Source organism: Rhopalosiphum maidis, chromosome 4 (assembly GCF_003676215.2).
Source record: "Rhopalosiphum maidis isolate BTI-1 chromosome 4, ASM367621v3, whole genome shotgun sequence".
Lineage (NCBI taxonomy): Eukaryota > Metazoa > Arthropoda > Insecta > Hemiptera > Aphididae > Rhopalosiphum > Rhopalosiphum maidis.
The window spans coordinates 12,849,470-12,866,538 of NC_040880.1; the positions used below are offsets into that span (position 1 = coordinate 12,849,470).

The 17,069-nt window shown below is 23.6% G+C and overlaps 3 protein-coding genes across 5 annotated transcripts in view; 2 read left to right on the top strand and 1 right to left on the bottom strand.

Annotated features, from left to right (window-relative positions):
- Positions 1-1,633: 1,633 nt before the first annotated feature.
- On the top strand, positions 1,634-4,010 carry LOC113547990 (mitotic checkpoint protein BUB3). The gene is made up of 6 exons (XM_026948602.1): positions 1,634-2,185; positions 2,334-2,403; positions 2,468-2,619; positions 2,703-3,007; positions 3,433-3,572; positions 3,793-4,010. Exons 1-6 carry the CDS (start codon positions 1,985-1,987, stop codon positions 3,909-3,911), a joined length of 987 nt encoding a protein of 328 aa, XP_026804403.1. The 5' UTR covers positions 1,634-1,984; the 3' UTR covers positions 3,912-4,010.
- Positions 4,011-6,972: 2,962 nt separating this feature from the next.
- LOC113549042 (polycomb group RING finger protein 3) lies at positions 6,973-8,197 on the bottom strand. Its single transcript, XM_026950189.1, has 5 exons — positions 7,957-8,197; positions 7,730-7,882; positions 7,517-7,662; positions 7,290-7,433; positions 6,973-7,210 (listed from the first exon to the last, which is right to left on the bottom strand). The coding sequence occupies exons 1-5, from the start codon at positions 8,060-8,062 to the stop codon at positions 7,085-7,087; spliced, it is 675 nt and encodes a 224-aa protein (XP_026805990.1). The 5' UTR covers positions 8,063-8,197; the 3' UTR covers positions 6,973-7,084.
- Positions 8,198-8,465: 268 nt separating this feature from the next.
- LOC113550474 (probable E3 ubiquitin-protein ligase HERC1) overlaps positions 8,466-17,069 on the top strand; it is a 31,794-nt gene continuing 23,190 nt past the window's right edge. For 2 of the 3 annotated variants that reach the window (XM_026952321.1, XM_026952319.1), the window contains exons 1-20: positions 8,466-8,645; positions 9,431-9,790; positions 9,863-10,034; positions 10,109-10,282; positions 10,355-10,602; positions 10,665-11,073; positions 11,137-11,313; positions 11,378-11,655; positions 11,958-12,110; positions 12,374-12,537; positions 13,354-13,476; positions 13,792-13,923; positions 13,990-14,140; positions 14,196-14,348; positions 14,627-14,761; positions 15,568-15,688; positions 15,762-15,914; positions 15,978-16,169; positions 16,605-16,881; positions 16,953-17,062. In XM_026952321.1, the coding sequence (XP_026808122.1) occupies positions 9,437-9,790; positions 9,863-10,034; positions 10,109-10,282; positions 10,355-10,602; positions 10,665-11,073; positions 11,137-11,313; positions 11,378-11,655; positions 11,958-12,110; positions 12,374-12,537; positions 13,354-13,476; positions 13,792-13,923; positions 13,990-14,140; positions 14,196-14,348; positions 14,627-14,761; positions 15,568-15,688; positions 15,762-15,914; positions 15,978-16,169; positions 16,605-16,881; positions 16,953-17,062 (3,676 nt within the window). In that variant the 5' untranslated portion in view covers positions 8,466-8,645; positions 9,431-9,436. Of the gene's footprint in view, positions 8,646-9,430; positions 9,791-9,862; positions 10,035-10,108; positions 10,283-10,354; positions 10,603-10,664; positions 11,074-11,136; positions 11,314-11,377; positions 11,656-11,957; positions 12,111-12,373; positions 12,538-13,353; positions 13,477-13,791; positions 13,924-13,989; positions 14,141-14,195; positions 14,349-14,626; positions 14,762-15,567; positions 15,689-15,761; positions 15,915-15,977; positions 16,170-16,604; positions 16,882-16,952; positions 17,063-17,069 lie in introns of those variants that run through there. The other variant, XM_026952320.1, reaches the window with a different exon arrangement.

Sequence of the window (17,069 nt, forward strand, 5' to 3'; positions counted from 1 at the left end):
TATTTTTTTAAGTTTTTTATTTTTTTAAATGACAACATAGAACTTTAATTTCATATTCCAAAACAGAATAATTTTCCGAGTATTTTGATACATAAAATTCGAATTTAGGGCGAATAGCTTATGATTTATACGTATTTAAAGTTTAGACAAGCGGAGTAGTGGACAAACATTTTGCGGTATAACCCCGTACTACTCGACTCCGCGCTTCAAAACTTTAAATACTTATAACTCATAAACTACTCGCCCTAAATTTGATTTGAGCACAACAATAGGTAGCAGGTTTTATCGAATTAAAAAAAAATGTATACTTCTGAAAGAACGGCAAGAACCTTGAACTATAATATAAATGGTCGAAAAATTATAATATTAATAATTTAATTATGTATAAACACTAATCATATACTTAAAAGTTAATATAAATATAATACTTTTTTCATAATACTAATTTTTTTTCATAAGCAACGTAACATACATCTTATCCTGCACTCGGTAATAAAGGTAATTTGCCGAATAAAATAAAAGTAAAGCATATGTACTCACATGTTTTATACCCATTCTATATAGCCTACTAATATATATACTACTTGGGTTACCAACTCGCGGACTGCGTACAGTTTTTTAGTTTCTTTAAGGACCCTTATCCGTGGAGTAGATTTTAAATTTTTTATAATATAAATAAATAAAAACTATATATGTGAGTAGTGTGTCATATAAAATTAAAAAATTATATTACGACAAAAAAATGTCTAAGTAATGGAAAATAATCTGTATTTCTATAACCATTAACTGTTAGAGACCGCAACCAGTTAAATATTTTCAAACCGGACCTTCATAGGATTTAGTTGGTGACCCAGAACCCTACACCATAGAATGAAAATCAAAATATTATATTAGTAAGTAGCAATACTATTTACTACGATTGTTTACGTCGATTACAGGAATGCTTCTTCAATAACAATGACGTCAATAACAGATATTTAATTTTGATTGTATCATATGTAGAAGAAAAAATACATAGGTAAAAATGTTCAAATTCAATTTAAATATATTTTTTTAAATTCTAACTCATTTAGCTAATTGGATTTATAAGACAAATAGTCGGTAAATTAAAATGATTTGGAAATAATCGATTAATCCGTGAACTACCATTAAAATGGGAGTTGGCAGTTGCAATAAAAATAAATTAAGTTGTGTTGCGCATACACATGAGTTCAAAAAATTGTAAGTAAGTGACATTTATGATCCAATTTAGTCTATAATAGTTTTGTTTGAAGTCCCGTAATAGGTCGTAAACAAAATTGAAAATATGAGTAGGTATGGTAGTGACGTAGTGCAATCTATTTTCCATCGACATATAAAAGAATTAGAAAATACTAGTAATTTTTGTATAGTTCTAAGCACTATGCTATTTTTGCGCAAGACTCAAGGTATAATATTATACTACCTATATATAAAAAAATAGTTTTGTCGGTACTTTTGTCGTTTGGAACTTATGTATTTTCTCGGTTATCCTTGTCGTATTGATAAATCGTTATTCGGCTTTATAACAATATAACCTCAAAAACGTATAATTCAAATTTAAACGCTATAGTTTGTTCGTGTTGTTAGTTGTTCATTTGTTGATTAAATTTGATTTCTGGCTTCAGCTTCTGCTTAGACGCTTAGTGTAATATGTTATGTATCCTGACGGTTACGATTTTCGATTTACTTACACCTAAATTATGTTTATTATGAATAACTTATTCTTTTTTTGAAATTTGATTATATATATATATATAAATATTTTCGTTAACATTATTCAATTGATTATTAATAATTTGATTATTTGATTAGCAGCGATAAATACAAAAATCATATTAGTAAAAATTTTTAAATAACAGAAACAATATTTTTGTAATCGTTTTTATAATTCAATAATTTATTATTGTAAACACATGAGTATTTTCTTATTCAAGTAAATTTCATACTTTATACCTAGTTAAATATGATAGGCGAGTCCAGATCAGAGTTTAGACTTAAAAACCCGCCAGAAGATGGAATATCATCTGTAAAGTTTGGACCTAATTCATCTCAGTTTTTATTAGTATCATCTTGGGACTGTTCAGTTCGACTTTATGATGTCCAGGCGAATAGCATGCGTACAAAGTATACACATGATCGGCCAGTATTGGATGTTAGCTTTCAGGTATAGTTACTATAATTAATAATATTGATTATTAAATTAATTATCTATTAGACAAGTACAATTAAGTTATGCATCTATGATAAATTTATATGTAATAGTAAAATTTAACAACAAATTGTATGTATAAATATATACAAATATTTAATAGGATGCAGTTCATTCATTTAGTGGTGGTCTGGATAACAAGTTAAAAATGTATGATTTAAATAGTAACTCAGGTAAATATTTATAGTAACTAAATTTAAATATTTCATACATAATTTAACTTATATTATATTTCAGAAAGTGTCCTAGGCTCACATGATAATGCGGTACGCTGTGTTGAGTATTCAAATGAAGTAAATGTAGTTTTATCTGGTGGTTGGGATGGTAATGTTAAAATGTGGGACACAAGAACATCTCAATGTGTTGGAACTCTCCCTCAACCAGACAAAGTATGTGTTACATATTTTCATTTAAATGTGTTATTATTATTTAACATCATGTCAATAGTTAACCTATCTTTTGTTTTATTTAGGTTTTTACTATGAGTAATGTAGGTGAAAAACTTGTTGTTGGTACTGCTGGAAGAAAAGTATTTGTTTGGGATTTAAGAAACACGGCATATATAATGCAAAGGAGAGAATCAAATTTAAAGTTTCAAACAAGATGTATACGTTGTTCACCAAATAAACAAGGTTATGTGTTAAGTAGTATTGAAGGAAGGGTAGCTGTTGAATATTTTGATACAGCTCCAGAAATTCAGAAGAAAAAGTATGCTTTTAAATGTCATAGAATAAAAGATAATGATATTGAATGCATTTACCCTGTAAATGCTATCAGGTAATAATTTTGTATTTTTCTAATTTAAATTGTTTTATTGCTTAACCTTTGTTAACAACATATCCAGATAAAGTTACAAATAAATCTATAAAATAAAATAAGAAATACTATGAAATAATAATTAAGTTTTATTTAGTAAAGATGCCCTTGACAATAGATAGTTTAATATATATTTCAAAAATTGAACTAAATGTTAATTTAACATTTTCAATAAACTAAACATTTATTAACAGATGTATTATACTGTTATTGCATATAAACATTAAATACATTTAATAATATATTTTAAAACTAGATTATGATATGAAAATGTAATTTGATTTTTCAATAAATTATATAAGTTTCAAGTAGAGAAAAAAAATGTATTTATGTATTTTATTTGTGTTTTTCTTTTTCTAATATTTTTAAATTTGATATGTCATTAGTTTTCATCAAGTATTTAATACATTTGCCACTGGTGGTTCTGATGGATATGTAAATATTTGGGATGGTTTTAATAAAAAAAGATTATGTCAATTTCATCGTTACAATACAGGAATTACATCTCTATGCTTTAGTCATGATGGTGAGTAAAATTTTATTTATACATTTTATACTAATTGTTAGATATTTTTATTTTATGTCAAACATGACTATAATGTTGTAATATAGTAGGTTTATTACTTTATTATAATCCTTTGATTATTTTTTATAATAGTTTTATGATACGACTTATTTTAAAAGAATTGTATTTTAAATTGCATTTATTAGCTTACAGTAATAACTAAATAGTATTTTCGTTTAAGGTTCATCTTTGGCCATTGGTAGTTCTTATATGTATGAACAAGACGTACATCCAGATCCAATACCAGAAAATAATGTTTATATTAGATATGTTACTGATCAAGAAACCAAACCTAAATAGTTTTATTACATAAATACATTTTTATTATAAACAGTAGTTTTGTGAATTTCTTAATTTATCATGATTAAATTTACTATTTTTTTTTTTATCATTAAATGTTTGGTGTAAATATATGATATATCTTTGTATATTCAAAATTAATTTATAAATTGTATTGTAATAATAGATAACTGATAATAACATTTTTTTTTTTTTTAAAAAAAGAACTGAAGTTTCAAGTTTTATTGTTTATAAGTAAATAAAATAAATATTTTTAGTGAATAGTAAATTTAAATTAGTTCTTGGAAATGTAAGTTTGAAAATATGTACTATAGTGTTGCATAGTACTTAAAGAAAAATATATTAGTCCTTATTAACTGTTTGACATACATTAAATTTTTCATTACTTAAGGACTTGTTATATTTTGTATTTAATATAATTATGTAATTTTACCTTCTTTTTTTATTCCATTTGTACTGAGGATTGCTATAAAACTTTGTATTTCTCTATATCAATTAAATTAGGTACATTACAAAGACAAATTTTGTTATTGGTCAAATAATATTGAAAACATATCTGTTAACAAATTTTAAATACAGTAAATGATTATTAATTCTTACTATCGAGGTTAAAATCTCAATATTATCTTGCAATGAAAAGATAACATATTATACTGTAAGACACTAGTATTTTTTTGGATTGATTATCGAATTACCTGGAAAATTACTTTGACATACTAAACTATTTTAATTGTATTTATCAATTTAGTACTATATAACTTTGAGAGTTCTATTGCTTTTTAAAAAATATACACTTACACAGTGGTGGCTCGAAGCCCGAAGGTGGTATATTAGAACCATGTGATTCATAAAAATAGGTGTCTTATGGTTAGGAAAGGTAGACAGGAAATTCTTAAAGGTTGATAATTAAACTATTAATAATAAATATAATATATATTGGTGTTTATGTGTACTTGGTGGAAGTTGTACAGTAATAACTGATAGTAATAGACAAATAGACAACAGTACCTTAGGCATGGTAAAGTATTAAATAGAAATATTGAATTTATTAATATTATATTCATGGGAGATTTTAGGTCTTAGGAAGAGATTTCATGAACAAAAACAAAAAAAAATCCTAAGATTAAAATAATAATTGAAAATAAACCACATTATCCAATTTTAGTGTGGATGGTGTAAAAGTATTAAATGTAATTTGAGGAAAAAAATGTTTTAGCTGCCACACTACCCTAATATGTATAAAAAGTATTGTAATATGTAATAAAAGTTTAAAGGATCTGTTAAATAATATATTTTTTAAATTGTGAATCTGATTGCAACGTTATACAGCTAAATATAATTTGACTAACTAAACTTAATTAAATGCAGAATAGAAGTATTTAAGTAGCATATATTATTTTAGGCAATGCAAAATGATATGCATATAAAGGATTTGTATACCAAAAAAAATATTCAAGTATTTAGTGAATATCAAAATATAATGTGTACCATTTAATTTATGACACTCATTATTTCAAAAACCATTAATGTTTGTAAAAATATATATTTTTTTTATAATTTTAAGTCTTACAACATAAACCAAAAAAAAATTATATTACCATTATAACACTAATTTTTTATTTCTTATTCTATCGAAGATTTTTTAAAGTTCTTTAATCCAGTGAAAACTCTCTATAACAAATTTGAAGAGACCAAGGATTTTTTATGTTATACTGTTTTCGTAAAAGAGAGCATATAAGAATTATATAATAGGTTATAAATCAAACCATTATAATGTAATATTTACGTTAAGTAGAGTTTTCCATTGTAACAAATTTCTTTATAAAGTGTTTTTACTGTATATAAAAATCTATAAAAATGTAATTTGTTTCTATAAATTTAGTTTTGAAATGACATAATTATGCAAAAGTAATATTTACGTTGTGGTTTTCTGAAATAATAAGTGTCTTTTATGGATCACCTCCATATATTTTTTATGTCTTGTCATACACTCATACTGATTATTGATCTAACTACTGCATGAATTAAATTTGTGACATACTATTATTAGTGTTTTATTTATATTCTTTGTGAATTGATTAAATTTAATGCTTAGAATATTGTAAGCTTTTTATGATATTCTTATTTTGAAACAAGATATGAGTATTTTTGAATGTAAAATTGGCATTGTTTATGTGTTAGCAATCGCGCTGATGTCAGTTTCAGACAATATAATGAAAAATAAAATCTTAGATATGAAACAAGTAAACAGTGAATTTGTTGCGCTTATAGGATAATTTTCATGTACTCATATTTAAGTATTTATAATTTGTATACCAATAACTTACAAAATTCTACCATTGCCCGCTACAGCACCAACCCCCTAAATTAGGTATTGTATCTGCATTACTTAGATTTAGTGATTAGTATCATTATGTGTTTATATGATAGAAAACGAATGTAGATACAATATTGTGGGTGGGTCTTACCACTCAGTACTCACCAGTCTGATAAATTTAAATTTTAGTCTACATTTTTAATTCGTTGAATATATTTCTAGTCTTCAGTAATAATAAAATAATTAAATAAATAATTAGCAACATTACTTACATTAAACATAAAAATTTTACATTATATATTATAGCAAATAGATTATATATAGTTTATGAATAATAATACAAAAATAAATAAATACAAGGGACATAAACACAAATAATTATTTAAAATAATTGTAATCACTCTATATCAGTACAAACAATACAATAAGGCTAATTAAATGCAAAACATGCATTAACACATATTAATAAAAAATATTTTAATCATAAAAAGTAAAATTATTTATAAATAATTAGTAACTAGACAATATTGATATGATTTTTTATAATTTTACTAACATTTAATTAAAAATCATGCTTTTAAAAAAATACAAAACCCATTTAATTTATTTTATATTATATACAAATATATTAATCTAAGATTGATATAAATAATATGTATGTTTTACAAAATACATATTTTTAAGATTGTAAAAGTATTAAAAAAAGTTAAATGTATTTCATTTAACAGTAATATTTAAAATGTATTTTAATACATTATAATTTTTAATTAAAATGAACAGACATAAGTTTAAAAAAAAGTTGTACATACGATAAATAAAAGATACAATACTGAATATAACAGATCAAAAAAATAAATTACAAATCTAATTTTGGCCTATACTGAAGTTTTAAAGGAGGTTCTCTGAATCGCCATCTTGTTACATATACAAATTTAAGAGTATGATCTTTTCCCAATAATTCATCATTACACAATATATCAATCTAAATAAAACAAATTAAGTATATAAATATGAAATATATTTAATAAAATATTGTTTGAAATACAGTAATTGTTACTCACGTCTCTGTATTTATCTGATCCATCAAGTACTTTCACAGCAATGAATTTCTTAAGATGTGTAATAGTGGCCTGAGATGACACTCTTAGGAACTTTTTCTTTAACGATTTCAAGTGAGATGCAACACATTCCAATCCGATATTTACCTTTATGATATAGTTAAAGTTTACAAAATATTATGGGATATTATTGTTTTTAGGTAAGCATATGTAAAACAATAGGATATTACTTGTTCATCTGTTCTATGGTAATCAGAATCTGCTGCAGCTTGATCTTGTGCTGTCTTATCATCATCAATTTCAGTACCAGCCGGGACTTCTTTAGGGTATGGTAGACCTCTGATTCTATAGAATTCTCTTTCACGCTTAATTTCATCTAATAGAGAATTATAATATATTATTATTTGTAAATGTTTAGGTTATTTGGATTTATGTATAGATACCTAACTGAAGCCCAGGCACTAATTTAAATACAATATCCTGCATTGTACGATCAAAACTTATATACTGCAATGGATGTGATTGGTGTATAACAATTTGACAAGTAGGACAACTGTTGTTTTCTTCTAAATGTTTCACAAGACAGCTTTTGCAAACTAAATAAAAAACAAATGAAACATAATTTTAATGTTTGAAGAATAAATGTTAAATATGAAACGAAGGTACAAACATGTATGTAAGCATTCTGTTACTGTTGTTGCATCCACTAAATATCCTCTACATATTTTACACGTTATATGACAATTAAGAGTTTTTAATTTAATCAGTTTTTCCATTATTTTTCACAAAATCACAAATTTAAAAATCGTTTACAAACAATCGTTTATTAACAAATTTGAAGTTGGATAAAAAGACTATTAACCATAAGTAATAAATAACAAATATAGTATGATAATTATTAAATATTCACAGTTTTCACTTCTCCGAGATAAAGAGATTTGAGTAATTGAGTTTAATGTTTAACATAATATTATTATTATATATTATCTCATTATCATTTATCCAAGTAAGGAAACTAAAAAAGTATTGCCAACTTATTATTAAAAAGAAAATAATTTTACTGATAATGAAATTATCAGTTCTCCCTGTTTATTCTTTAAGGGATGATTATATCATTCTATACTGTGATTTTATTGTCGATAGTTGATAATAGACTTAATGGTTGTTGCCTTTTTGCTAAATAATATTCTTTCGAAAGAAAATTGTAACTTCAAATTTTTATTCTCAAATTTGTGAAAATATGTAAAATAATTTCATGTATAAAACAATAAATACTATGTGATATTTGTGCCTATTTGAAATGTGTAAAACGAAGGTGTACGTAATTAAAAAATACTATTGATTGGAATTAATGTAAAGGTAAATTGACAAATACTTTTAACTGATGTACTTACTTGCCTTTATTTATATATAAATTTGACCATTAATATTCACTAAAAATCAAATTTAAGAGTTAAATTTATCAAAATAAATTTGATTTTTACTTTTAAATTTTTTTAGTTTTGATTTTTTTGAACCTACATTAAAATTTTTTGCTTAGAATTTATTCATTTGGATACTCTTTTGCTATTTAATTTTAATAAAATTTGAATAATATTTTTTACTGTGTTTTTATGTATTAAACGTATTATACTCAATGTATATAATAAATGTATAATAAAAAGTATTTATTAAATACAGTAAATTATAATTGGTTATTACAAATTTACAATTCATTTAAATTCAATTATATTTTTATGTTACCTATACTGAGTTGCATAAAGAAACATTTAATTTTTTAATGAATCAAAATTTTGATAATTGTTTTCCTAAAACATGATATAGTGGCTTACAATAGGTCCATTAAATTAATAAATTTCTAAAACAACTCAACAAATAAATTCATTAAACAGTTATTAATATAAAAAGCAATAATTCTGTATTTTACATAAATATGTTTATAATTGTATAGATAAAATATTTATAATTTTATGTATTATAATTATGAAATATAGTTTTTTTTACTAACATAACTAAATAATATTATTCACAATTTATACCTATGTTTGATTTCATAAGTTAAACAATTCCATCAATTTCATCTATTAAAATTTGATTGCTAGTTATTTTCATAAATTACACTTATAAATTTTATTTATGTTTAGTGTGTAATGGAAGAAGTTGACATAAATATACCTAAGATCCTTTCATCATTCAATATGGATGCAGATGCAGAAATTGTTTCAAAGTTGGCCAACTTTGATTATAATAGTACAGATGATAATGTAATGGAAATATTACATAGTATAAATGGAATTGGATATGAGATTGAAGAAAATGTTTATTCTTTACCGAGCATGTCTGTAAATAAATTAAATGAGCGAAAAAAACAAATAATTACAAGCCATCATGAACTTGCTCGTAGATATTATGATAGTCTGACATTTTCTAAAAGACTGCAAAAAAAATTAGCTTTATTAAATAACTTATATGATATACTACACATGAAATATTATTCGTCTAAGGTAATATTAAAAATAATATTTTTTTAAAATACTTTTCATTTAAACAGATATCATTGTTTTTTCTTTCTATAGGAAGATAAAAGTGTTCAAATATCAATGACACCACAAAATTCTATTGAAGAAACCATAAAACCAGTAGTAAAATTAACTGGACAACAAGTACTTATACAATTAACTGTGAAAACCGGACTTACAATGTTTTTCACTCTGTTAAAACAAAGTTGGGAAAACAAAAATTCAAATGGTTAATTATTAATATAATATTATTATTGTTTTATTGTTAAAATATTAATTATTCTTCATATAATATGTTCATAGACATTAATATGGGTCTAGAAGTTCTTAATACAGCATTAACTCTTATGAGAGAATTAAATCCACTTTCTTTGGGTAGTAAAGCTGAACTGCCTCAACTTGGTTTGGATTGTTTAGATAATGTAATGCATTTTGTAAAAGAATGTTTAAATGCTGATTTTATACAAAATATGAATGGTGAAATTATATTTTATTAAACTACCATAATTTTTAACTTTTTATAATAATGAAAACTTTTAATTTGTACAGTTAAAGAACAACTTGCAGAATTATCATTATTATTAGCATATCAGCGAGAATCTCTTATTTATTTACTAGAATGGATTGATATGGCTTTAAATATTAATGATGTTTGTTTACCATTTGAAAAACTCTATCGAGTTTTGGAAGAAATGTCATCTATATTGACTTTTGCATTTGGATCAGAAGAATTTGAAAGTTATAAATCTAGAAGTTGTATACCACTGAAAGATGTTGCTTTATTATTAATGAAAAAAGTAACTTATTAGGCTTATTAATAATGTATTTTTTATTAAAAGTTATTTAACAATAATTTTAGCTTGTTAGTTTTGGAGAAACTTCTGTTGTCCGTACTCCATTAAATCAGAATTCTGCAGAATTACCACAACCTTTAAGTGAAGTATTTATGTGGGGGAGTAATTCTTCAAATCAACATGCTGAGGGAGCAACAGAAGTAACAGATGTTCCAAGACTCGTTAGATCTCTGTCAGATGTACAAAAAGTAGAGGCAGGACAATATTGTACATTTATTATAGACACAAAAGGTTGTGTAAGTGCTTGTGGAAAAAATAGTTATGGTCGCTTGGGATTAGGTAACTCATCTAATCAAGCCGTTCCTAAACGTATTAACATAAATTGCAAGATTAAACAAGTATCGTCATCAAAAGGCTGTGATGGTCATTCATTAGCCTTAAGTGATACAGGAGAAGTATATAGTTGGGGAGATGGTAGGTTTGATACAAATAATCTTATATGTATTCAATTTTTATTAAAGTATAAATTTGATGTAGGTGATTATGGAAAATTAGGGCATGGAGATGTAGCTACACATAAAGAACCAAAACTAATCCAAGGGCCGTTTATTGGTAAAGTAATAGAATTAGTAAGTGCTGGTTATAGACATAGTGCTGCAGTTACTAGCGATGGACAACTATACACTTGGGGTGAAGGAGATCACGGTCGATTAGGTATTAAATAAAGAATGTGCATTATATGATGTCTTATACATATAATATCATATCATTTTTGTAGGGCATGGTGATTGTAACCCTAGGTTTATACCTACACTTGTTAAAAGCTTAAGTGATATGCCAGTTGGTTATGTAGCTTGTGGTTCAACTCATACATTAGCTTGTTCACGTGATGGAAATACAGTTTGGTCTTTTGGTTCTGGAGATAATGGAAAACTTGGTCATGGTAATACATTAAGATTGTATAAGCCACAAAAAATTGAAGGATTGCGACATTACAAAATTAAAAAAGTTGCCGCTGGAATACATTTTTCTGTTGCATTAACTTGTACTGGTGAAGTATGTATAAAAGTCTTATTTCTCTAGAGTTTTTAATAATTAATTAATATAATTTCAAAACATATAATTACTATGATAAATTTAAATTATATTGGTGCTACTGATATAAAATAATATCCATAGTAAATATGATATTTAATATTGTATTAGTATTTCATTGACAATTGAGAATCGGCTAATAAGTAAATCTAAGTTAACAATATAAATAATAAATGCATCTTTGAAAAATATGAAAACATATATAATAAATTGTTGGACCATTTGAAATTGTATTGTTTATGTATTTGTATACAATGATTTAGGTATTTACTTGGGGTCAAGGATCTAATCTTGGATGTGGCTCATCAGAAATTACTCTCTTCTCACCAGCAGTGGTTGAAGATTTAATGCAACAAATTATTATTGATATATCTGTAGGAGATTCTCATTGTTTGGCATTAACAAGGAATTGTGCAGTAAGTAAAATCAATTTATAATCATTAATTACATATCTTGAGAGAATAGATATTGCATGTTGTTTTTTCAATACCTCAGTAGATCATTCTTATAATAAATCCAAATTATTATATATTTTTTTTGAAACAGAAAATATTTTAATTTAATAATATTTATACAATTAAGAAGAAAAATATGATGTTTCTGAATGAATGTAGTGTATACATTATTAAAAAGTCTATGAAATACAAGTGTAAATGTATAATTAAGTTTTTTTGATTAGGTGTATGCATGGGGTTCTAATGGGAAAGGGCAGTGTGGGCAAGGTCATTCAACAAGTCCTGTAAGTCGTCCTAGTAAAGTTATTAATCTAGAAGGTAAACAAATAAATCAAATTTCTGCTGGAACTTCACATAGTGTTGCTTGGACAACATTACCACCAGACAGGTATACATATATAATATATATGTTACAAACAATAAATACTTATTGATTAGATAATAGAAAGATGTTATTTACAAGTAGATTATTCTTAATAAGTAGGAATTTTAGAGCATCTAAGAATATTAAAAGTTGAGTAAGTGATAATTTTTAAAAACATAAACATGAGAAATTTTTATATTTTTCTATTTTTTTTTTTAGAAATGTAAAAATTCTTGAAGATTTAATATAAGATTCCACATAACTTGTTTTTACATTTGCATAAAAAATAAAAAAATATATATGCACAATTTTTTTTATATTTATTGGAAAAAATAATTTTTTTGAAAACTGTCAAAATTTCAAAAAACTGAAAACAGTTTTGTTAGAATTTTATAATAACTTTTCTTTTATATCTAAGTTAAAAAATTGAATACAATATTTTTTATAAATAATTATTATTTGAATCATAAAAACTAAAAAATATGTAAAGAAATTTTTTTACATATTTTAAGTTAAAATTTATTTAAATTCCTTATTTATATGATATCAATATCAATTATTTTGTTATAATTCAAAATTTTCCACGCTGTATTTTATTATGTAGTTAGATTAGGTTGATTAATTTACTATGGCGGTATTGGTTTTGAACATACTTTTTTGATTAAGTGTTTTATAATTTGATCAAATTGTTTTAAGATAAAGTAATATGATAAAATAATTTTGTTTATAAAAAATGTAAAACATCTAATAACCACTTTATTTAATAATATCAATTAACATTACTGTAAATCATGGATTAAGTTATAATTATTTTAATGACATTTTTATTTTCATAATTAGGCAAACTAATGTATGGCATAGTCCTTTCTGTATTGATTTACATGAAAGTACATTTAAATGGTTAAGACAGTTCATTGAGAAATATTGCGAACAAATTGAGTCTCATCAATCTACACCAAATGAGTATGCATTTTTTTTATTACTTTCAGCATATTGTAAATAATTATGTCCCACTCATTTTTAAATTGTGTTTTTATGTGTTGAAGTTGTATATACCTTTAAAATTTAAAATTTAAAAAACATTTTAGATCAATTTATTATTTTGACAAAAAGTAATTTTATTTGTATAATTATAAAATACATTTATTAATTGTTGAAAATAAGGACTGAATGTATTTTTAGAAAAAAAATCTTTTTTATTATTTATTTTTATCGCTGAAAATTAATGTTATATATTAGTTATGTATAATTTAATAAGCAAATTATTTTTTTATTTAGCATTAATGAAGAAATGTTAATTTTGAGTCTAAATATGCTGAATAATCATTTGTTTTTTGCTCGTGTATCTGGTCACAATTTTTCAAAACTTCTTGGTAATGAAACAAGTCAACTTCGTACACTTCTTTTAAAGTAAATATTAATATCAAATTTGTTACAATATTTAAATCAGTAAAATATAATCAATATTTAATTTAGACTTGTAGATTTGCAAGTAAAAGAAGTAGTAGAAAGAAGTTTAATGGATTGTCTATCTACTGGTGCATCACTTCTTTTACCTCCATTATCTGGACGGCTAAATATTCTTAAATCTCTTCTTGCACAAGATACAAATTTAACTAGAGGACAGGTAATATTAATGTATATATAATATCAATTTTTATAATAATAATTTTTTTTTTTAGAAACTGCTTTTAGATGTCACAGTTTCAAGTTTAAATGATAATAGTCATATTAGTTCATTGTTTCGAGTTAACTCAATGGACCTTTATGAAAATCGATATTCATCAATTGAAGAAGTTATGAAGCTGCTATTAAAACATTTGACAAACAGTACTGTAAGTAAAATATATTAATTTATAATTAGATTTTTGTATAGATATACAATAAATAGCTGCAAATTTTAAGGAGTCAAAACGGTTACTACAAACAGAACTATAGATTCGACTTAATTATTTATTTTTTTATAGATCAAATCCTACTTTATTAATATAAATATAAATTAATTAGGTATTATATTTTATATAAGAAAAATGAATTGTTTGTTTTTAACTTACTTATTTAATAATTTAATAATGGTTTTTAAAATGAACTTTGTTTATGTTTTATTTTTCAGGTAACTTTATTGGAGTCAAATAATTACACTACATTTAAAAAAGGGAACAAATTGGATATAATACTTACTTCCCTTCATAAGTTATTATTATCACATTTATTGGCATATAATATAAAGTCATACCATTTTAGTAACGTAAGTATTTAAAAATTATTTATAAACTATTAATGTTTGTTTATTGCATGATATTATACTAAGCGATTCATTTTTCAAACAAAACTCATTATTTCAAAATCTATTAACATTTTTGAAAATATTTGTTACATAATTTTTAGTCAAAATAAAACAAATATTTTTTAAATATTAATAGTTTTTGTTGTTATAATTTTTAAATGAAAATATATATTTTTAATTTCATTTTCTAAAACAGAATAATTTTTGGAGTATTTTAATATATAAAAATCAAAAATCAGCTGAGTAGTTTACAAGTTATAAGTATTTAAAATTTAGCTGAGCACTCCACTACTGAGAGGTATGGGATACATTGCAAAATGTTGGTTCAACTACTTTGCTTATCTAAACTTAAAATACTAATAAAGTTATAACTTATAAACTACTCGTTTAAATTTTGATTTTTATGTATCAAAATACTTTGAAAAATATTCGGCTTTAGAATATGAAATTAAAAATATATGTTGTCATTCAGAAAGTAAAAAATATTTTTATTTAAACTAAAAATTCTATAACAAAAATATTTTTAAAACTGTTTATAGATGAAATAATGAGTAATGCTCGATAAGAAAATCACCTTTTATATGAATCTAATTTTTCATGAATATGAGTTGTTTAAATCAATTTTTTTTTAAATTTTCTTTATGTTTGAATATATATTTTATTTTTTATAAAGCATGTTAGTGTAGTGTTTTAGTGTTAGATAAAAATGTATTAAATGTATTAATACATTAAAATTAATTTATGATGAATGTTGTTTTATTTTTCAGTCTTGCCTTAGTATGAACCGTCTTTTTGTTAATCATTTGGAAGCATACTTAATGTTTGCTAATAAAATATTTACAATGGCCATTGATTCTTATAAAGATGAATATCATATTTTCTACAATGGTATTAACTTAAATAAATTTATACATTCACTTTAAAGAAAAATATTTTTACTAAGTATAAATTTGTATTTCAGCTGTCTTATCTTCATCAATAGTTGGAGAAACAATGATTAATACATTAAATTCATTATCATTTTTACAAAGTGAACACATTCAACCTCTAATAACATCTTTAATAAATACAGTTCAATCACTTCATACATTAAACCAAAAAATGTGTTCAAATGGTATGAATATGGTAATGTGTGTTTTAAATCTAATATTAATTGTTATTAATTATTGATATTTAGATCCTGAAAAGATGAACGAATCTATATGGTTTATTGAACTAGAATCAGCATTTTGTTTATTAATTGGCCAGTTAATAAGCTATGGAATAATAAGTTCACCATTATGCCCATCAGAAATATATAATGAACGTTGGTTAAAAAGTAAATTGTTTTCTTCAGGAATTGAAAAATTAGAAGATAAAAATATATTTGGTAAGAGTACAAAAATATATTTACATTAAATGTTTTCATATTGATCTTATTATTATATATATTAACAAGGTTATTATAATATAGATTCATCTACTGACATTATAATAATAATAACAAAAAATTGAAAATTGATTTGTTAAAATCTGGTATTGCATACAAATTAGTTTTAACTAAATATAAAGAAAAGTAGTAGATTTTTTTATTTTTATTTTTGACTTGTAACTTTTGTATCTACTAACTAGATAAAATTTAATCTTTATCCTTTATTTTGAATATAAGAAAAGAATTTACTATAAAAAAAAAATGTATATATTAAACTTCACTCGGCTTAATATATATTATTCTATTACTCTATTACTTCATATATTTTTTAATAATATTATTGTATAATTTACAAAAAGTAAATAATATTTCTATTGATTTTGTGTATTTCAGATGATATAGAAGACAGATTGAAATGTATTATTATTCAAGGATTCATTGTATTGGAGAATGAACTGCATTTTATACCTTTACCATATTTAAGCTTATTAAAATATATATTGTGTGGTTGTGAACAAAATGAAGATAATGCTGTATTAGCTATCTGCAAGAATTTTAAGGATAAATATGAAAGTTTCTTAAAAGACAATAAATATAATATGATAGCACGTTTAACATTACCATTATTTTACATTACATTGATAAAAATTGATGGTAGACCTCTTAAAGAGTTAGTATAATATGATATATATATATAAATATAAACTATGATCAAAAATAAAACTGTATTTTCATTTTCAGCTTAGTGTTTAATAAGAAACTTATTTCTTTTATTAATGATATATGTATGAAGATGTTTTTTGCTATTGTTAATAATAATACTGAAAAATCTGCTGCATTTTCTGAAAGTGGTGAGTA

Bases quoted from the DNA above. Each gene is read 5' to 3' on its own strand.
- LOC113547990 (XM_026948602.1), top strand. From the start codon at position 1,985: ATGATAGGCGAGTCCAGATCAGAGTTTAGACTTAAAAACCCGCCAGAA. The intron at 2,186-2,333 runs GTATAGTTACTA...AATATTTAATAG, and splicing joins TATTGGATGTTAGCTTTCAG to GATGCAGTTCATTCATTTAG. The intron at 3,573-3,792 runs GTGAGTAAAATT...TTTTCGTTTAAG, and splicing joins TCTATGCTTTAGTCATGATG to GTTCATCTTTGGCCATTGGT.
- LOC113549042 (XM_026950189.1), bottom strand. From the start codon at position 8,062: ATGGAAAAACTGATTAAATTAAAAACTCTTAATTGTCATATAACGTGT. The intron at 7,663-7,729 runs GTATCTATACAT...ATTCTCTATTAG, and splicing joins AGTGCCTGGGCTTCAGTTAG to ATGAAATTAAGCGTGAAAGA. The intron at 7,211-7,289 runs GTGAGTAACAAT...TGTTTTATTTAG, and splicing joins GATCAGATAAATACAGAGAC to ATTGATATATTGTGTAATGA.